At 38.3% G+C, this 22,537-nt stretch overlaps 1 protein-coding gene across 7 annotated transcripts in view; it reads left to right on the forward strand.

Moving 5' to 3' along the window:
- Nucleotides 1-15,697, forward strand: part of Fndc3a (fibronectin type III domain containing 3A) — a 100,274-nt gene extending 84,577 nt beyond the window's left edge. For all 7 annotated transcript variants that reach the window (XM_090342150.1, XM_090342149.1, XM_090342151.1 and 4 more), the window contains 10 exons: nt 1,905-2,023; nt 5,134-5,239; nt 5,322-5,497; nt 7,121-7,234; nt 8,013-8,162; nt 8,271-8,554; nt 8,666-8,878; nt 11,561-11,727; nt 13,602-13,729; nt 15,154-15,697. In XM_090342150.1, the coding sequence (XP_090198276.1) occupies nt 1,905-2,023; nt 5,134-5,239; nt 5,322-5,497; nt 7,121-7,234; nt 8,013-8,162; nt 8,271-8,554; nt 8,666-8,878; nt 11,561-11,727; nt 13,602-13,729; nt 15,154-15,468 (1,772 nt within the window). In that variant the 3' untranslated portion in view covers nt 15,469-15,697. The remainder of the gene's footprint in view (nt 1-1,904; nt 2,024-5,133; nt 5,240-5,321; nt 5,498-7,120; nt 7,235-8,012; nt 8,163-8,270; nt 8,555-8,665; nt 8,879-11,560; nt 11,728-13,601; nt 13,730-15,153) is intronic.
- The last annotated feature ends 6,840 nt before the right edge of the window (nt 15,698-22,537 follow it).

Below are 22,537 nucleotides of genomic sequence, written 5' to 3' on the forward strand. Positions count from 1 at the left end.
CTGGGCCTGACTTATTTCATTTAACTTGATTTTTTTTTCCAGGCCTTTTCATTTCTTTGCAGGTGATGCAATATCATTCTTTCTAGTCCATGAGTAAAATTCCATAGTACTGCAAGGAATATGGTTATGCAGGTGGCCTTACAGTAGCCTAGTTTGTAATCTCTTGAATAAATGCCCAGGAGTAGAATGGCTGGATATACAGGTAGTTCTATGTTTAGTTTCTGAAGACCCTCCACTTTGCTTTCCAAAGTAGTTAAACAAGTTTACATTCCCACCCACAGTGTGCTAGGGCTCCTTTTCACCCCTGTCCACACCAGCATCTGTTGTTGTTTGGATTCTTGATGATGGTATTTCTAACTGGGATGAGATATCGAATCTTAATGTTGTTTTGATTTGCATTTCCTTTATGGTCAGAAATGTTACATATTTTTTTCATATGTCTGTCGGTCATGTTTGCTTTGCCTTCTGAGAAACCTTTGTTTAGCTCATTTGCCCCATTTATTCATTGGACTGTTGATACTTTTCTGTGTTTGTGTATCTTTTGTTGGTCCTGGGGCTTGATCTCTGGGCCTGGGCTCTGTTCCTGAGCTTCTTTTACTCAGGGTTAGCACTTCTGGCTTTTTCTGAGTAGTTTTTTGTAGAGACAAGTGTCTCATAAGGGCCAGGCGTTTAGCCCAGTGGTAGAGTGCTTCCCTAGCATGCACAAAGACTCATGTTCCATTCCTTGATACCACATACATAGAAAAAAGTCAGGTGGTACTGTGACTCAAGTGGTAGAGCTCTAGTCTTGAGAAAAACCAAGAACAGTGTTCAGGCCCTGAGTACAAGCCCCAGGACTGGCAAAAAAAAAAAAAAAAAAAAAAAGTCTCAGACTTTCCTGCACGGGGTTGGCCTCAAACCACTATCCTCAGATCTCAGCCTTCTGAGTAGCTAGGATTACAGGCATGAGCCACCAGTGCCCAGCTTGCAAAGGAGATTCGGATGTTAAGATTTTGTTCTTTATTGTACCTTAGAGCTTTAACATGAGGGGAAATGAATGCAGAGGCGCTGGTGCTCAGAGTGCGTTCATTTTTTCAGGGTTTCTTAACCTTACAGTTTCTTAAGTTCTCGGAGACTATATTACTTTTAGTAAGAAGTTTTTATAACAAATGAACCTCATTATTTTTTTTGAGATTTCATTCTTTAATGAGAGAAATCTAGTAAGAGTTTTAACAGCATATCCCAAGTATCTGTTTCTTCTATATTGATAGAGGATAACAAGTACATTTGTTCACATAGCCACTTGGGGATAAATATGTCAGTGTAATGTTTGCAATGTTTGGTTTTCTAAAGAAGATGAAAATGTGGTACAGATTGTTCTGTAAGTAAAAAGTACCATGAGCCTGGAAATAAAAATCGAATGGATTACCTGTCTCAAATCTGATACAGATCACAGTTAATAGAATCTAATCAGATTCATAGAATCCTTAGAGGCAAGAGCTCAACACCAGGATGAACCTCATTCTTGATTCACATTTAACAATTTTGATTTCTGTAAAATAACCTATTTCCTGCAAAAAAAAAAGTCAGTACTATGTCATTAATTGGTTTTTGTTTGTCATGTTTTTTACTAGACCAATAAACACATTTAAAATTCTTAATGAATAGCAGATTATCAAGCAACACCAAAGTCTGTGCAGAGTTACAGATATATTTCACTTCAACAAAGCCATGTAGATTTATCTAGGTAGCTGCACTCACAAAGGAAATTAGATAATTTCCAGGAAACTGAAAACAAGCTTAAATTGTTTCTGACAAATTGCATAAATACTTCTTTAGTGAAGCTAGGATATGTGTCATGTCCATGATACCAAAATGTTAAACATTACCTTGTCGCTAATTGAACGCAATTCTTTATCTTACAGGAAACAAATGGGATATGATATACAGCGGTGCTACTAGGGAACATCTTTGTGATCGCCTGAATCCAGGCTGTTTCTATCGCTTACGGGTTTACTGTATTAGTGATGGAGGACAGAGTGCGGTAATGCATATATATTGTCTTTTCTTTAAGTTTGGCCAAATGGGCTAGGGTCACCAGGTGCTACCTTAAGTATTAAAAGGTGTTTTCAGATATCAAAAAGTAATTTCTTTAATGTCAGGGCTAAATAGTTAACAGAGCAATCTAATATGACACTTTGCTCATAGTAAAAGGTCAGTGAGTATTGTCTAATAGTGTTTAGCTTTTATACAGAAATACTGGAAAAATGTTTTAGAGATAAAATTTTATAATAGTGTTCAATAACCATACCAAGTAGAAGTGAAATAGAAATATAATCAATCATGTACTGGTTTACTGCCCCATAAATTGTGTTGTGTGTATGTGCAGAGAAGCCATAAAGTGTCATTTACTATTTAAATATATAATGTTTATTTCAGAAGTGCTGGCCTTTGTTATATTAGTAGAACCCTAATAATCAAAAGAGATTTAAATATCCCACTATCTATAAAACATTTCTATTCTGTAGAGGTACTTTTTTTTGGTCATGGGGCTTGGACTCTGAGTCTGGGTGCTGTTCCTGAGCTCTTCAGCTCAAGGCCACCGCCCTACCACTTGAGCCACAGAGACACTTCTGGTAAATTGGAGATAAGAGTCTCAAGGTCTTTAGTCCCAAGACTGACTTGGAACCACAATGCTTAGATCTCAGCCTCCTGAGTAGCTAGGATTACAGGCGTGACACACGGCACCCAACTAGAGGTACATTTTTTTAAAGAAATGATTTTATGTTTGTTTGCTAGTCCTGGGAACTGAACTCAAGGTCCGGACACTGTCCTTAAGCTTTCTCAAAGCTCACTCTACCACTTAACCACAGCACCACTTCTGGCTTTTTATGTTTATGTAGTAACCAAAGAATTGAACCCAGGGCTTCGCCAAACTCCTGGCCCCAAGAAATAATTTTTTTTTAGTTTACTTTTCTTTCTTTTTTGTCAGTAATGGGGACTGGGTGCTATCCCTGAACTCTTGCTCAAGGATAGTGCTCTTTGAGCCACAGGATCATTTTTTTTTTTTTCAGTTCTAGGATTTGAACTCAGGGACTTAGGGAGTCCTAGGCAGGAACTCTACTATTTCAACAATACCTCCCACCCTGCTTCTTCCTGATTATTTTAGGAATGTTGTCTAGTGAACTTTTATGCCCATGCTGGCCTTGAACCTTCGTATCTCAGCCATCTAAGTAGCTAGGATTACAGGCATCTGCCATTATCACCCAGCTATACTGGTTATTTTTGAAAGAGGGGGGTCTCAAACTTTTCTGATGAGGTTAGCCTGGTTCTTCCATTCTCCTTATCTGAAGTAGCTAGTGAACTTTCTGTCTGTGCTGGCATTGAGCCTCTATATCTCAGCTAGGATTACAGGATGAACCACCAGCAGCCAATCAGAATTTTTATTTTTCAAATTATATTTGAATATATGTTATATATTATAATTTAAGTCAATAAAAATACTTTTTTAAAATACTTTTTTATAACCATTTCATTAAAAACGTGAGTGTTGTAAAAAACTGAGTGGAACTCCTGCCTACCATATTTGTGATATAATTGCTAATTGTATCCAATAATTAAATCTCAGCTGGGAGCCTGCTAGTGGTCCACGTGTGTAATGGTATCTGCTCAGGAAGCTGAGATCTGAGGATCACAGTTCAAAGCCAGCCCAGGCAGGAAACTCCATGAAGTTTTTAACTAATTGATCAGCAGAGAGCTGAAAGTGGAATTGTAGCTCCAGTAGTAAAGCACTCAGCTGCTTAGAAGGTGGAGATTATAATGTAGAGATAACCAGGGCAGCACAAGCAAAGTGTTAGTTAGCAAGACCCTCTCTGTTCAAGTAGTTGAGCTCTTGCTGAACAGTAGCAAACCTGGCCAGGTGTTGGTGGCTCACATCTATTAATCGTAACTACTCAGGAGGCTGAGATCTGAGGATTGTGGTTTCAAAGCCAGCCCGGGCATAAAAGTCCCATGAGACTCTTATCTCCAATTAACCACCATAAAACCTGTGTCTCAAGTGGTAGAGCACTAGCCTTGAGCTCAGGAACAGCACCCAGGCCCAGAGTTCAAGCCTCATGATGGGAGGAAGGAAGGAGGGAGGGCAAGCCTGAGTTCAAATTCCAGTATCAAGAATTACTGGTAGCTCACACCTCTAATCCTAGCTACTCAGGAGGCTGAGATCTGAGGATCAAGAGTCACCACAGGCACAAAAGACCCTGAGACTCTTATCTCTAATTAACCTCTAGAAAACAAGAACTTTGCACAAGGGTAGGGTGGTAGCCTTGAGCTGAAGAGCTCAGGGACAGTGCCCAGGCCGAGTTCAAGCCCCATGATCCAGAGAGAAAGAGAGAGGGTATGTGTAGGGAAGGGGGGGAATTGGGAATGAGAATGTTTGGGTTTGTTTTTAGGTTTTTTTCTCAGTCATGGGGTTTAAACTTGGAGGTGTTCCTGAGCTTTTCAGCTCACGGCTATCGCCCTACTCCTGGAGCCACAGCCCCACTTCTGGTTTTCTAGTGGTTAATTGGAGATAAGAGTCTCTTTCTTAGAGGAACACATTCATAGATCCATTTGGAGAGAATAAAATACATAGTCTATTAAATTGTGTTAATCAATTTGTTTTTTAATTATGGGAAAGAAAGTTTTGTTTTTGTTTTTGTTTTTTTTTTTTTGCCAGTCTTGGGCTTTGGCTCAGGGCCTGAGCACTGTCCTTGGACTTTCTCAAGGCTAGAGCTCTACCACTTGAGCCTCAGCACCACTTCCAGCTTTTTCTATGTATGTGGTGCCGAGGAATCAAACCCGGGTATTCGTGCATGCTAGGCAAGCACTCTACCACTAGGCCAAACTCCCAGCCCCGAAAGAAAGTATTTTATAGGGTTCTTTTTTCAGTAACTTCCTTTGTGAATATTAGTCACACAGCACATGTCCTTTTACTTACCTATAAAAAGCTTTGTATTTTAATGATTTAATCAGGTTTTGATTGTTTAGAACTTTATTCCTTTTCAACTTATAGTTAAGTACAATATCAAGTTATTGGTACAGTCTTTTTGTATTATTTTTCTAAACCAAAAGTACTCTAATTGTATGGGTTGGGGCATCTTTGTTTTGTTTTGGTAGGTCTCTGAATCTTTACTTGTGCAGACTCCAGCTGTGCCTCCTGGCCCATGCCTCCCTCCCAGACTACAGGGAAGACCCAAAGCAAAGGAAATACAGTTGCGATGGGGTAATTTCTGTTTTGCTAATGAATTATAAAGTTAGAACTGAAAATATTCTCCTTGTTAAGGTGCATATGTCTTCCCCCTTAGGACCCCCACTGGTTGATGGTGGATCACCCATTTCTTGCTATGGTATAGAAATGTCTCCTACAGAAAGAGATGAACCCAGAGAAGTTTACCAAGGTCCTGAAGTGGAATGTACAGTGAGCAACCTTCTTCCTGGCAAGACTTACAGTTTCAGACTGCGTGCAGCTAACAAAATGGGGGTGAGAAGACTGTTGAATTGTGAATTACTGAATTCTCAAATCATAATCACAATGGTGTTTAATTTTAACATGAATCATCATGCCCATGTTTTGGCCATTTTGCTTTTCATATGTGACTCGGGTTTACAATTTTTGATAAACTTATAAAATTATAGTATGTCCTATAACTAGATTTTTTGTAACCTTAAAATTGTGAAACCTTATATGAAAAAAATATTTTTTTAAAGAATTGTGAAACCTTCCTTCAAATTTCTGGCACTTTAGACTTCAACAAGATTAAAGAGTAAATCTGAATAATGTGAAGAGACATCACTTTAGGTTTTTAAAATGTTAACTACAGAATAGCTTACAGAAATAAAGCATTACTCACTTGAAATTGAAGGGAAAAAACCTGCTTTGAACTTAAGTAACTGCCTTGAGAAAAGAGAAAAGAAATGTTAATAAGGAAATGTTAGCAAGTCAACAAATTATTTGTATGCAGCATTTACTAACAATTATCATCTGTTTTTTTCCTAAGAGACCAGAGAGGGGAGATACTTATACCTTAAGCATTTCTGGCTTTGAATGGATTGTTACAAAAATATTATATATGTCTCTGGTAGCTTAGAATGTACAAATACAGTGATAACTCCGTTTTACAATGAAGAAACAAGAGCTCAGAAAAGCCTTACCAATAATTACACAAAATAAGTGATGTCAGATTTCAGAGCTAAAGATCTTCCACTTGACTATGACGTCTCTCTTCTCTAGGCAGTTTGTTGAGTACAAAGCAGGAGTCTGGTTTTTTGTTGTTTTTATTCCAATCTCAAATGAGTCATGTTTTTGTTTCTGTAAGCTATTCTATAGTTAACATTTTGGAAAATTAATGTCTTCATATTATTGTAAATTTTAGTGAACTGTACTATAAAGGCTCTGCATTTATATCTTCAAGCCTGTTTAAAATTTGTCCTGTTGCAAATTCATATACTTTGTGGGTAGTGCTCATTTAAGTTATCCCTTCTATGTGAAGTCATGAGCTTATCAGCCTCATAAGACTGAAATACATTTTAATTATCTTTAATACTAATGTCTGAATTTATAGTTTCAAGTTTGTGATAACTTTAAGGTTAAAGAACCTATGCCAAATTTTAAAATACAGGTATGTTTACTGACTCCCATGCTTTTAATATGTCACTCAGCATAATTTACTTAATCCTCTACCCAGCCCTGCTTACAAAAGCCAATGTATAGAAGAGGAAAGTATAGTAAGACTTAAAATTTCCCCTCAATTATTAAATCTTTATATTTTCTGTGCATGCTTATAGAATTATGGCCAAATTAGTTTTAAAGGATGGGGAAGATTAACTTAATTACCAGTTTCATTTTGTTGTTGTGCTACTGATATACTCACAGCTGGTGTTCTACCACTTAAGCCATATCTCCAGTTCTAGCTTTTGGCTAGACATAGGACATAGGAAATGTGTTGGGCTTTTCTGCCCATGCTGGCGTCAAAACAAGATCTTCAGATCCCAGCCTCTTGAGTAGCTAGATTATAGGAATGAGCCATGATTCCTGGTTTCGGATATGGAATTCTGGGTAATCAGAAGATGTCTTACAGGTAAAAAATTATTATTTTTTTTCTAGTTTGGACCATTTTCCGAAAAATGTGATTTTACGACAGCCCCTGGGCCACCAGATCAATGCAAGCCCCCTCAGGTGACATGCAGATCTGCGACTTGTGCACAAGTGAATTGGGAGGTACTATCATTTCCACTCACAATTGGAACAGTTCATATAAAAGAATAAAGATACTCTCCACTTCTCACCTAAAATAAGTCCAAGCTAATTTGTGTGTAAAACAGTGAATTGTTTCCCTTTTTAAACATTTGCATAAGCGATAGTTTCAAGTATTTGGACTCTTTTTCATGATGTACTTTGTATTTTCCTCACATGCTTTGTCTCAGTACTCCAGTGTATTTATTTTGTATAATAATAGTCAATAGTGATAATTATATTTTCAGTTTCCTTTGAAATTTAGCAAGGAGAATTTCCTTGTGGAGTTTTAAATTTCATTTTACTTAAGAAAATTATTTTGGAGGCCGGGAGTTTGGCCTAGTGGTTAAAAGTGCTTGCCTAGTATGCATGAAGACCCAGGTTCGATTCCTCGGTACCACATACATAGAAAAAAGCCGGAAGTGGTGCTGAGGCTCAAGTGGTAGAGCTCTGGCCTTGAGAAAGTCCAAGGACAGTGCTCAGGCCCTGAGCTCAAGCCCAGGACTGGCAAAAAAAAAAAAAAAAAAAAATTATTTTGAAGTATACTGAGCTTAAAATACTTAGTCATATTTCTATTTCTAATTTGAAAGTTATATTTTTTTGCCAGACTGAAATTCAGACTGTATTAATAAAATCTTGTTTTAACTGTGTTTGTTTTAAAGAAATTCAAAAGCATACCAATTTTTAATACACTCAGGGACAAAACCTTTTTGCTTAAAAAGGTTCACCATCAAGACAGCCATTTATCCTTTTTTTCACTTAGAGTCCTTCGAGTAATGGAACTGATATCACTGAGTATCGACTTGAGTGGGGAGGAGTTGAAGGAAGTATGCAGATATGTTACTGTGGGCCTGGCCTCAGTTATGACTTAAAAGGACTTTCACCAGCAACTACCTATTATTGCAGAGTCCAGGTAAAGGTGATCAGTGCCTTAGCACAATACTCTTGTCTAGCATGTACTGTCTCATGATCATTTCCATAGTCATGTTCTTATTAACCTGGAGACTTTGTTAACTTGTAGGCTCTGAGTGTGGTGGGGGCAGGCCCTTTCAGTGAAGTAGCAGCCTGTGTGACTCCACCATCAGTTCCTGCCATCGTGACCTGTCTTCAAGAAATAAGTGATGAATATATAGAAAGCCCCTATTATTCACCTTCTTCATGCCTTGCAATAAGCTGGGAAAAGCCTTGTGACCATGGCTCAGAAATACTTGCCTACAGCATAGATTTTGGAGAAAAGCAGCCCTTAACAGTGGGAAAGGTGACAAGCTATATTATAGACAATTTGCAACCAGATACAACATACAGGTACATTCTTGAAAATATGTTAGTTTGTCCCTAAGTAAGAGAAACACTTCAAAGGAAATAATCATGATAAATGTGTGTTTTGCTTTTGTTTGTTTCTAATGTGGCTCTTAGAATACGAATTCAAGCCTTGAATAGCCTTGGAGCTGGTCCTTTCAGCCATATGATAAAATTGAAAACCAAGCCCCTTCCTCCTGATCCACCTCGTCTGGAATGTGTTGCCTTTAACCACCAGAACCTTAAGCTGAAATGGGGAGAAGGAAACCCAAAGACATTGTCAGTGGATTCTATTCAGTACCACCTTCAGATGGCAGATAAGAATGGAAGGTGGGTTTTCAAGTGTACTGTTTTCCAAATATCAGAAAGCTTCTATTTATAATTTAAGTAGAATGCTAAAGTTAATTAGGCTATATTCTTAACTCTTGTCCTGCAAACTAATGACTACAAAATAATGCATTCTTTCCTAGTGGTAGTTTTACAGTGGTTGTGATTTGTCAAAGGTCTATAAGATTCTGGAGGGAAGAAATTATGTCACTCTCTTTTTTCACTCATGATCCATCTTCATGCTGAATGAACCATGAACATTACTCACAGACAGATCTTAGCTAGAGCCTTGATTAGTTAACCTTAATTATTTAAAACTAGAGCCTTTGATTAGCTATTCTGTCATTCAGAGTCTTATCTATACCTCTTTTACATTTATATATATATATGTTGTACATACATACCATATACTACCTCACTAAGTCATGCATTTTAATTATTGTTATTCAAAAATTTTACAATATTAATTAGCTATTTGGAAATTTTATTCACATTATATCTCATAGAACCAATTATATACCTTCTACAGCTTTAATCTTTAATGTTAATCTTTAACAGCTTTTCTCAAAGTTTACTTTAGGATTTTTAGTTTGATTGTTTGGATTATATCTTAATCAAGTATTCAATAATGAAGTATTTGTGATACTTGTACATAAGTATGTCTATGCTATAAGACATACACTTAACATAAAATATTTTTCTGTACTCTACCACTTCTCAGGAACATACACAGGCTAGTATTTAACATCTCCCATAGTCTGTGTGTTTGAATGTCTTTGTGCCTTCGTTCTTAGCAGTTTATGTATCATTGTAGTCTTATCTCTAGGAGGTTCTTGCCTGTAGAGCCATTTATCTTTGCTGTATTTACTAATAATGAATGAATTAATTCTTGAAATTATTTTCCTTTGGGATAGTGCACAAGAAAGCTTGCTGAAAACATTTTCAATTAGTGCCTGGGTGAAACAGAACAAGATTAAGATTCTATTATAAATTGTATTATGGTCTGTTAGAGAATTTCAAACTTAATATTCATTTAATAGATTATAAATATAGCTGCAGAAAATGAAACAAATTAACCTTTTTATGAGATCATAGATAAATTTCATAAATTAAATGAACTTTGTGTCTTTGGTTACTTTCCTAGGCTTTTAGAGCGAACCATTTGCTGAGAGTAGTCTCACAGTCCTAATTTAGCTGATGACAGGTTTTGTCATTTGCAAGAGTGACTTATCACTATGGATTGTGTTGGTTTTGTTTCGTTGATTTCTTTTTTTTTTTTTTTTTTTTGGTTGGGGTAATGTATAGAGGGGTTATACAGTTACATTCACCAGATAGTAGGTGCATTACTTCTCACATATTGATACCCCTTCTCATATTTTTGTCCCCATTTCCCTCTCCCAATCCCCTTCCAATCATCTTGGATTCCCCCCTACCCTTTCCTATTTCAAATAAACAAATAAAAGTATATGTAGTATACCAGGTAACAAAGTCAGGTACAGTAACAATACGAGATTAACCAAAGAACAAAAAGAAGAGAAATAACATAGTACATTAAGAACAACAACCACACAAGATAAAGCTCTTGTTTCCATATTCTAGAGATCTTTTCATTTAGTCTCATCCTATATGACCTTACATACCTAGGTTTTGAGCTATTGTAATCCTCTACTAGGAGAGTCCTTCTTGTTGGTTTTGGTTTCTTGTTGCCTTTTTCCTTACATGAAAAACGTTTCAGTTGGGTGTCAATGGCTTGCACCTATAAATCCTAGCTATTCAGGATGAATGCAGTTCAAAGATAACCCAGGGAGACAAATCCTCAAGACCCTTTTCTCCAAATAACTAGCAAAAATCCAGAAGTAGGCTGTGGCTCAAGTGATAGAGTGCTAACCTTGAACCTAAAACTTAACAGTGCCCAGGTCCTGAATTCAAGCTCCAGTACCACTTGCCTGTGTGTGTGTGTGTGTGTGTCTGTGTGTGTGTTTCTCTTTGTGCTTCAGAGATTAAAAAGGGGAGGTCTGTCCAGTTACTACTACTTGGAAATAGTGTCATTTTGGGTAATTTATCATTTGTTTTTCAGATTTTAGTACTATATGAGCATTTTTATTCATTTCCCAGTTTCAAAAAAATTAAAAATAGCCAGCCAAAATGTTGGGCATAGGCGTATTTGATTATTTGAAGTCGGATAGGGAAGGGAGAAAAACAAGATGAGGGGCAGGGGGAAGGGAAATGGGGACCAAGACATGAGAAAGGGTATCAATGTATATGAAGTAATGCATCTTCTATCTGGTGAATGTAATGTAACCCTTCTATTAATTACAATAAAAATATATGAAAAAAATGTTGGGCATAGATAACATAACAGGAGAAATATATACAATGTTAAACTTCTATCAAACATTTCACATGTATACAAATTAGAAATAAGATCATACCAGAAGCCTGAAACAGTAATAATGGTTGGGTATGAAATGTAGCAGCAGATTTTCAGTAAAAAGTCATACTGGGAAGTCTAGCATATCTGTGATTTTCTTTACCTGTTGAAAAGCATAAAGGGTATAGTTGGAGTGACAAACTATTCCACTTTAAATTTGAGGAGCAGTTTATCATTCTCAATGTATATAACTAATTTTTTAAATAATGTTCTATAAAATACTCTATGGATTAATGAAATTATTGCCATTTTAGGTTTATATCCTTGTACAGAGGACCATGTCATACATACAAAGTACAAAGACTTATGGAGTCCACTTCCTATAAATTCTGTATTCAAGCTTGTAATGAAGCTGGGGAAGGTCCTCTCTCCCAAGAATATATTTTCACCACTCCAAAATCTGTCCCAGCTGCCTTGAAAGGTAAGTTATACATTCTGAAGTTATATAATTTAATAATCAATTTTTGAAGGTATTTTATCTGTCACAGTAATGCTCGGAAAGTACTCCGTTATCACAAATATTTTTAATAATCTAATATAAAAATATACTACATTCAATACATAGCTTTTCTGATAGGGTCTTTTGCTTGTTATTTAACAACCAGACTATTGTTTAAATGTTGTAAGTCATTTGTTAAATGAAATAAATTTTTAATTAGATTTTTCTATCAGATTTACATAGAAACATGTATATAGGCATCTTTCTTTGTACATATGTCTAACTTCAAGTAGTTCTTATTTTCAAATGACTCTGGAAAGGATTGTATTTTGTACATCTATTCAAAGAAGACCGGAGTTCATTACACTCTCAGAACTTACAGGACAGGATCTTGGATCAGAGGACTTGTGCTAAGCAGATCCTGAGTCAGTGGCACTTTCCAATGGTCTTTTCAATGCCAGTGCATTTCACTCAGCCATTCTTCTGTTTTATCAGGTTTAGGGTCTCTTATCCTAAAACGTTCATTGATTTTTAACTCCTTTGTCTGAAGACTCAAAAAATCATTGTTTATAACTGGGTTTTAGAGATTTATTGATTTTGATTATAAAAAAAATCTGTTGGCTTGAAGACCTTCTAATTTTCTGGTAGTTAATTGGATATAAGAGTCTGATGGACTTTTTGTGCTGGGGATGGCTTTGAATTGCAATCTTCAGATCTAAGCCTACTGACTGGCTAGGATTCCGGGCATGAGCCACAAGCATCCATCAAGTTATTTCAAGAAGTCATACTTCACTTTGCATCAGAAAACACACAGGAGAGAAATTGTATGTAATGAACTGTAGATTTATCTTTACTAAGAATTAATAGTTCCGTACTTATAAACCACACAGGAGAGAGAAATCTGATTACTCTTAAGAATCATGGAAAAGTTTTTTGCCTCAGTGTTTATCAGAGAAGTGATTTGCAAAGAAGAAAATAGCAAACAGAACAAATGTTCAATGACTTTTAATCAGCCAAGCACACGGAAAGCATCGATTTCTCCATTACTCCCCTAAGGTCTCCCACTGTATATGTGGTCCATGCATTATAATAGTGACAAACTACATCCAGTTCAATTTTTGAATGGAAGATGCAATTCCATGTTTATTATAAAATTTTCACCAAAGTCAAATCTCTCAACACTTTTTTTTTTAGTGGGTCATGGATGTTGAACTCTGGTCTTGGGTACTGCCCCTGATCTCTTCAGCTTAAGGCTACTACCCTATCCCATTCAACCATAGCCCCATTTACCCTTTTCTAGTGATTAATTGGAGATAAGAGTCTCTTGGTCTTTAGTTGTCTTTACTGCCCAGGCTGGCTGTGAATGTCAGTCCGCAGATCTCAGCCTCCTGAGTAGCTAGGATTACAAGTGTGAGCCACCATGCCTGGCTTGTGTTAACAACTTTTATTCCCTTGTTAGTTCCTGAAACATTCAGAGAACATGTAAAGACACACAGTTGGGTATATATTTTCTTTGTGTGTTGGTACAAGTCTTGGCAGCTTGAACTTGGAGCATAAGCACCTTCTTAACCATTTTTGCTGAAGGTTAATGCTGTACACTTGAGCCACTGCACTAATTCTGGTTCTTTGGTGGATAAATAAAGAGAAGAGTCTTTAGAGTAACCCCAAAATGACTAGTTTTGTCCTTTATATTGAATTAATCACTATTGATGTGTTTCTTGAGATTGTTTATTCTTGCCCATTCTGTTTTTGTTCTGAGTTATAATAAAACACCAGTGTGGATGAAAAAAAAAAAAACTGACGTGCCAAGTTAAAAATCAAATGGAACAGATTTTATTTATGTTTGTTCCCACTAGCCCCCAAAATAGAGAAAGTAAATGATCACATTTGTGAAATTACCTGGGAATGTTCACCACCAATGAAAGGTGATCCAGTTATTTACAGTCTTCAAGCTATGGTGGGAAAAGATTCCGATTTCAAACAGGTATGTGCCAAGATATGTTTTGTAGATATATCTTATATCAGTTTTTCATACTTATTTTCAATGCAAGATTTAACCATCTTTACTTACTTCTACAACATTTATTCATTACATACTATGTTCCAAAGATGTCAAAATTCAAAATCTTCCCTGCATGTACTACAGTTTGAACAGAGATATTCCACAAGTACTCACTGAGCTCTATCTTGGGCCCTCAGGATACAGTGTTTGGTCCAAATTATCTCCCACTAACTCACTGGGAAGTGACTGAACCTATTTTCTCATTAATGGAATGAAAAGACAGGCTCACTAATGAGAATGGTCACTTTCTTTTTTTTTCATATATTTTTTATTGTAATTAATAGAAGGGTTACATGATATTTGCCAGATAGATGGTGCATTAATTCCCATACATTGATACCCTTTCACATGTCTTGGTCCCCATTTCCCTCCCCCCCATCCCCACCCCCCATCTTGTTTTTCCCCATTCCCTATGAGAATGGTCACTTTCTATTTGAACATTTGCTGGGCCCTGAGTTGCACTTTTGTGTTGTCATCATATCCTCATGATAACACAGCTCCTGTTGTGGCTATTGTGCTGAGGTAAGTGGTCTACAGTTACTGGACTGTGAACTTTTTTTTTTTTGCCTGTCCTGGGGCTTGAACTCAGAGCCTGAGCACTATCTTGGGCTTTCTCAAGGCTAGAGCTCTGCCACTTGAGCCACAGCACCACTTCTAACTTTTTCTATGTATGTGGCATCGAACCTGGGCCTTCGTGCATGCTAGGCAAGCACTTTTCCCCTAGGCCAAACTCCTGGCCCCTGGACTTGTTCTCTTGCTCATCTCTTAGGCTCTGAGAATAGATCTCATATCCTGGCTTTTCAAATTCCTCCTGCCCTTACACAGCAGACAGATGGGTACTTTAATGGGTAGGTGGTTTTTTGCTTGTTTTTGTTATCAGGGTTAATAATTGTATGAAAAGGTTGTATTATAGTATTCACATGTGTATATCATGAACTTTGACTCTAATAACCTTCTGTTTCTTGTCTTCTCCTTTTTTGGATAGATGTTTTTAAAAATCTCAGGGCCGGGAGTTTGGCCTAGTTGTTAAAGTGCTTGCTTAGCATGCAGGAAGACCCGGGTTCGATTCCTCAGTACCACATACATAGAAAAAAGCCGAAAATGGTGCTGAGGCTAAAGTGGTAGAGCTCTAGCCTTGAGAAAGTCCAAGGACAGTGCTCAGGCCCTGAGCTTAAGCTCAGGACTGGCAAAAAAAAAAAAAAAAAAAAAAAAAAAAAAATTTATTTTAAAAGACAAAATCAATGATACTGCTTTTCTGACAAAAATAATTACAAGATTTGTCAGTGTGAACATTGTTTTACCCATTCTTTACACACAATCCTTCTTTTCTAATACTTCACAAACAGATTTACAAAGGTCCCGACTCTTCATTCCGGTATTCCAGCCTTCAGGTGAATTGTGAGTATCGCTTCCGCGTGTGTGCCATTCGCCAGTGCCAAGACCCGGTGGGGCCCCAGGACCTAGTAGGCCCCTACAGCACCACAGTGCTCTTCATCTCCCAGAGGACAGAAGCGCCATCCAGCACCACCAGAGACACTGTGGACAGTACCCGGACCCGGCGTGCGCTGAGCGACGAGCAGTGTGCTGCCGTCATCCTTGTGCTGTTTGCCTTTTTTTCCATCTTCATTGCCTTTATCATTCAGTACTTCGTAATCAAGTGAAAGGATAACTTTTTTTTAACACTGTATTACCTTTTATTTTGTCATGTACTAAAATTTCTCTGTTGCTTTTACAAAAACAGTGGCATTTAACACTGGCATTGAGACTATAGCACATCATTTATGCCATTTCAGTGCTTGTATCAGTTAGGTAGAGGCTGGCACTTTATTAGAATGCAAGCCACAGAAGTACAATTTGGGGAGGTTTCGTTTGTTTTGTTTTGGTTTTTTGTTTTTTTTTTTTTTTTGGTTTGGGTTTCCCCACCCCACCCCCCTCCCTATCTCTTCCCCCGTCCCCAGTCTTTTTGGTTTTTCTTTTTTTTCTTATTTGACATGCCTTCTGGTAGAACAAACTTCCTAAAAGGCAACAATTTATAATTGATATTTCAACCAGTTAGCATGAGTGTAATAGTGATGCCTGGTCTTTTTGTTTCAAAGATTATTACCAAGAGGAAAATTCAGAATGAATAGAATTTACACTAACATGCTATTTAAAATGTTAAAAGTGTGATGCTGTGAAAGCAATCTAGTGCTATATTTCTACCTCCTCATTTGTCTTAATTATTTGGTAAGCGGGATTATGATGAATAACTGGAGGGGCTTAGCAAACAACTGGATGAAAGAACTGATGTAACAAAAAGAAGCTTCTTGTTTGATAAATGTGGAGTTCTTCATGACAGTTATACATGAATTCACAGAGAAGTCAAAAGAAGGCACAGGCAGTTTACTTGGCCTAAAAATATTTTAATGTTTACTCAAAAAGTACCGCTTCAGGTCTTGGGAACATGGAAAAGAACCAAGGACTTTTAGATAGTAATTTTTTAAAACATAATCATAAAAACCAACTCATTTTCCAAGTATTTGGTGTCCATTTTATGATCTTTTGAACTATGTCTATGTATGTAGGAAGATTCACATATCTGCGTGGCATATATAAACTATCAAGTACAGGAATCCACATAATCACTCCATCTCTCTGGTACAGGCCAATTTTGAAGAACTCCCGTAAGTTTTGCTGCTTCTGTTGTAACTACTGCCATCACCATCAGAATTCATAATCAAACCTAATCTTTTGTTTGGGGCACCAGATCTGAAGACAAAATTAATTTGCACCAGTAAACTTTAAGCTGCTTTCTTTCTTGAAAACTAGCGTTTAATGTATAATGTCTGTTTGGATACTGTTCCAAATTGTTGATTGCATGTGGTTAACGTTGCACTTTGCAATTGCATAATTCATTAATGTTTTGTGAGCTTGCATTTGTGAGTCATTGGATGATCTGATGAATTTTGTCAAGTATCACATTGTACATCTTGCGTAGATGTCAATGACTGCCAGTAATAATACAGTTTGTAATGAAATTATCTTAAAATTCCTGTATCACATCTGTTATCTGTAAAACACCTGTAACTAGCTTTCTTAATTTATTATTTGAATTTTAGGATAGTGAATCACTAATTTTTAGTTGCTGAGGTTAGCATTTTTAGTGATTACTAAGCACTTCTGTCAGTCTTTGAGGAAAGGAACATTGTTTTGTGCTTTGAAGATCTCTGAAGAATTTCTCTTACAGTAGAATGGGCATGTATTGTAATTGTTTTCTGTCAAATGATCTGTGCTGTAGAAAAAAATATTAACTAACATTCAAAAAGAAGTGGATAAATTTGGCCTTTCCGAGTGGTAAGAACGATCTGTCACTATAATACACTATATGTTTACATTTTATTTAATCTCTCCCATGTGTAGGGTGATAACTTGCCCCAAAACAACAGCAATTGCAATTGTTTTCTAGTAACTTCTTAAAAGTGCCACATTTGGCAGTACAAATGAGTTTGAGTGTAAGAGCCCAGAGATTTCTATATAGTTGAATGTCTAAAATGGTAAAAATGTGCCACTGTGGCAAGTTACCAGTGGCTTATGTTTTTCATAGTAATTCAAATGAACTCCTATTTTTGATAGTAAATGTCATTTAATAGTGTACTTGCCATTGGAGCCTCACTGCAAAATCAGTGCAGCAGAGAAAACAATTTTTAATGTAATTCTTGATTTTACCTCATATACTGTACATTCCAAAAACTCTAAACTTTTTAAAGACTATAGATACACTACCAAACATATCACCTTAAAATTGTATAAGGTTGAACTTCATACAAATGAAAAAGTATAATCTCATTAAAATACATATATGGTGTAGCAGAGTATCTTTAAAATCCATGGAAAATAAAAGTTGTATCATTCTTTTTTGAGATATGTTTATTGTATTCACATACATTTCATTATTTGCTGTATATTCGAGAAGAGATAGTGTTTCCCCTCTTCCAATGGGCTTTAACCAATTTCCCAACATTATTCAGATCTTCAGTATACCAATAGAGTCAAGCAGATTCAAGAATGAAATAAGGAGCCAGGAGCCAGTGGTTCATACCTGTAATCCTGGTTACTCAGGAGACTGGAATGACAGTCACGGTTCAAAGGCAGCACATGAAGAAAAATCTATGAGATTCCCCCAAAATAACCAGCAACAACAGGCTGGAGATATGGCTCATGTAACGAGTGCCAGCTAAGCAAGCAAGTGGAGCAAGCATGAGGCCCTGAGTTCAAGCCCCAGAGAGAGAGAGAGAGAGAGAGACACAGAGACACACACACACACACACACACACACACAGATTTGATGTGATGGTACACATGTACAATCCTCGTTACTTGGAAGACAGATGGAAGGATCAAGGATTGAGGCTGGCTCAGGAAAAAAAAAATTAGCAAGATTCCCCCTCCCCATCATCTCTAGCCCTGAGTTCAATCCTGGTACTTCAAAAATGAGATGCTTTATCCTAGTGACTTGCCTTTGTGAATTCATTACATATTTTGCTTGACTTACATAAAGAATAAGATGAAAAGCCAGGCACGGTGGCTCAGGCCTGTAATCCTAGCTACTCAGAAGGCTAAGAGGATTGCAATTTAAAGCCAGCCCAGGCATTAAAGTCTGTGAGGCTCTTATCTTCAATTAACCACCAGAAAACCAGAAGTGGCCCTGTGGCTCAAGGAAGGGGTAGGATGGTAGCCTTGAGCTGAAGAACTCAGGGACAGTGCCCAGGCCCAGAGTTCAAGTCCCATTACAAAAAGAAAAAAGGATGAAGTCCAGTGTAATCTAGGCACCTGTAGTCGCAGGTGCTAAAAAGGCTGGGGGAATCACTTCTCCCCTTCGTTTCTCACCTATCTCCTAACTAGAAACCCAGAACCTCTGTTGCTTTTTTGCTTCCATCAGAAAGTTGCTAATTGCCCCAGTGCAGATACACTGTAAAGTTAAAATGTTTGACTTGGGAAAGGAGGTCTTGTGGACATAGGACTGTCACTCCACAGAAGCCACAAAGGGAGAATCTATCCTTAAGGACACAGTATAACATCTGCCACATTTATCTTTTTCTATAGATGTTAGACTTTCTTGTTTTGGCCAGCCTGGGGCTTGAACTGAGGGCCTGAGCGCTGTCCTTGGTCTTTCTTTTACACATGCTGAACATTACGCAGATTGGCTTCCAACACAAGTACCTTGCTTTCCACCATTATGTACACATTCTCTTTCAGCAGATGTATGGTGGCTATAGGAAGTTGCAGATAGGTACCCAGACCTGTTAATGGCACTAAGCTTTGGCTCAGATAGAAGCCATAGGACACAGACCTAGACTCACTTTTTCCCTATTCAAAATCAGGCATAACAATGCTGATAGGGAGAAGGATGGTCCCTAAAACCTGGCACATGGCTGACTAACTGGCCCCATTTCCTCCAAAAGTAGGGACTGCCATGCCATTATAAGAGCTCAGATTGATCTTTGAGACCACATCACATTTAAGTCTCAAGATAGCAAGTATCAGAAAAGCGTGCTCTTATTAAAAGTGCTCTGTCTTGCACTAGACCATCAAACTTTTGTTCAACTCCCACTGCCATCAGAGGACTTGTTCTCAACCCCTGGGGATTGTGAAAGTATAAGCAGACCTTGGTTCTGTAGAAGCCCATTCATTACCAGTGGTAAGTACTGCTTTGTGCCAGCTACCAAACTAGGGCCTCAGATAAAGGCCAATGAACACAATAGATTAATGCCGGGGCCAGCCGGCAGCAAACCAGGGTTCGCGGATTGGGATTCCTGAAATAGGGGCAAGGACTAGGAAAAAATAGAAGAGAGACAAACAGATGGAGTTCGGGAGGACTACAGCCCAAGTCAGCAGTCCAAGAAGACTGTGAGCTCCAGACTGCTGCCTAAGAGACTCTCTCGTTTATTTTAAGTTCTGACCTTAAATACTCTTCTTAAAACTAGGGAGTTGCCAGAGGCTACATTCATACAAAATAGTAAACAAATCACATATAGGATAAATGAGAAAGGATTAACATTGCTTAAAGTCATCATGATAAGAACTGATTGACATTGCTTAAAGTCATCATGATAAGAACTGATTGACATTGCTTAAAGTCATCATGATAAGAACTGATTGACATTGCTTAAAGTCATCATGATAAGAGTTACTTCCTTGTGTATACAGTTGTGTAGGTCCAAGGTCAGGTCCAAGGTCATTGACCCCACAGTCGGTCCCCAACAGATTAAAGCTCTGGAGTCTTGGAAAGACACATAACAGATGAATAGCTCAGTAAATAGTATGTTGATTGACAAGCTACAGAGAGGGAAAAGACAAGGGTGTCTAAATGGAGGATGCTTAACACATGAAAGAGGACGAATGTTCAGCTGTCATGACTTGAAACCTATCAGGCTGTCTAGAGGTACCCTAGCAGCTGTGGAAAGGAGAGGAACCTTGAGCTGAGGCTGGGGCTGCCCATCAAGCCACAGAGCAGATTGGAAGAGATGAGAGATTCAGGGTTCTGCCTCCTATGAAGGCCAACCACACTCTTGGATCAAAGAAAACCATGTCACTCACAAGCCACAAACCTGAGCTCCAAGGCTAGCAGAGCAGCTGGTGACCAGATAGGAAAGAGACATGGACCTGGAGTAGCAAGTGCTACCTCAGAAACCAACAAAGGTTTCTCTTCTAGCAGCACACAGAATTTAATATACTGGGACTCTACTTCCTGTGATATACCTGAGTCCTTTGGATTCCAGTCACCTTAAGGAAAGGAAAGGCATCCCAAAGAACTGGTCACTACCCAGACTGCTTTACTCAGGTGACAGCATTTTCTTTGCTGCCCCACAGCTGAGAGCTCAGAGAACATGTCTACCACAACACTGCATTTTATCTACGGGTAGAAGGGAGAAAAGGAAAGACAGTAAAAGATGTTTTTGAGGAATTTTTCTGGAACCATGGACATAACCTGGAAGAGAGAAAATAGGGATGCTGTAAGAGAAAAGAACTGTGCAATATCCTCGAGGAGGTAAATAGAGTTAGGGGACCACTATCATCCCAGGAAAACAAGATCCAACAGATGTGGACAAGGCAGAGCGTATAATTTTTCTTCCATTTGCTGCTTTTTCCTCAGAGAAACAAGATGTGTCACCAGAATTAAGGTTGAAGAAGCAGAATTGGAGCTCAAGGAGAGTGGAGGGTATATGAGAGTAGTCTGGCATCTCCAGAAGAATACAGGAGGTAAGGAAAATATTCCAGTGGTAGATGGAGGAAACTTAGCAACCAACTAGACCGTGCAATTACCAGGAAAACAACAGCAAAGTGGGAGCCTGAATGGAGTTAGCAGAGGCTTCAACTTAATCACAGCTGTTGCTGTGCTGTGGCTAAGTGGCCAGGTATGAGAGTGGGGAGAGGCTGTGTTCATGGGTTGGGAAAGTGAGGACATGAGGCAAGTTAAGAAACAAGGAAAGGCAGCAAGAATTAACTGTTTGAAGGGACTATGGAGGGTGAAGTAGAGAGAGACAGGGAGAGTGAGCTAGGAAGGGCCGGAGTAGAGATCACAAGTTGGGAGGAATGCAATCAAGATGGAGGAAGACTCCTGGGCCCTGGTTAGTTGGAAGTGCTGGCTGAGTGCAGGACATGATCATTACTAGAAAGGAAGGCAACACAGAAATCCAAGACCAAGACCAGACACATAGGGATTGATTTTTTTTTCTTCTTCTGGTTGTGGGGCTTGAACTGGGAGCCTGGGTACTATCCCTGAACTCTTTTGCTCAGGGCTTAGTGCTCTACCATTGTGAGCTGAAGGTCTACTTCCGTGTTTGTTTGTTTGTTTGTTTTTTGAGTGGTTAGCTGGAGATAATAATCTCACAGGAAATTTTCTGCATGGCTACCTTTGTAGCACGATTCTCAGACTTCAGCCTATTGAGTAGCTAAGAAAATAGGCATGAGCTACCAGACTACTGTGCTTTTTCTTTTTTTTCTTTTTTTTTCCAGTCCTGGGGTTTGAACTCAGGGCCTGAACACTGTTCTTGGGCTTTCTCAAGGCTAGAGATCTACCACTTGAGCCACAGCACCACTCCTGGATTTTTCTGTGTATGAGGTACTGAGGACTCAAACCCCGACCTTTGTTCATGCTAGGCAAGCACTCTACCACTAGGCCAAACTCCTGGCCCTGCTGTTCTGCGTTTTATCAGAAGTAGTGCTTAACAAGATTCTGAGGGAGTGATGGGGAGTGATAGGGAGAAGCTGATGAATTTAGGCACAAAGCTTGGGTTTAGGAGAGCAGGAAACAGCAGTAATGAAGATGGCAGTTACCTCCCATGTTTCCTGCTTGTAAGAGAACTACAGGAGAAGTATGTCTGTAGGGTGAAGACAAAGGAAGTTGAAATGAACTATATGACTTGTGGACAGGGATGGGATGAGAGAAACCTAGGGAAATCAAATGAAGTGATGACATTGCCCCCAAACAGAAATGCACTCATTACTTGACTGATGAAATGGTAACCATTGCATGCACCTTAATAGTAGCAATAAAACTGTAAATTTTGCCAGTCCTGAGGCTTGAACTCAGGGCCTGAGCACTGATCCTTGAGCTTTCTCAAGGCTAGAGCTCTGCCACTTAAGGCACAACTTTTTTCTATGTATGTGGTACCAAGGAATGGAACATGGGTCTTTGTGCATGCTAGGCAAGCACTAGTGGTACTAGGCCAAACTCCCGGCCCTATAACA

The sequence above is a fragment of the Megascapheus bottae genome, chromosome 11 (genome assembly GCF_031878675.1).
Source record: "Megascapheus bottae isolate mThoBot1 chromosome 11, mThoBot2.hap1, whole genome shotgun sequence".
NCBI classification, from domain to species: domain Eukaryota; kingdom Metazoa; phylum Chordata; class Mammalia; order Rodentia; family Geomyidae; genus Megascapheus; species Megascapheus bottae.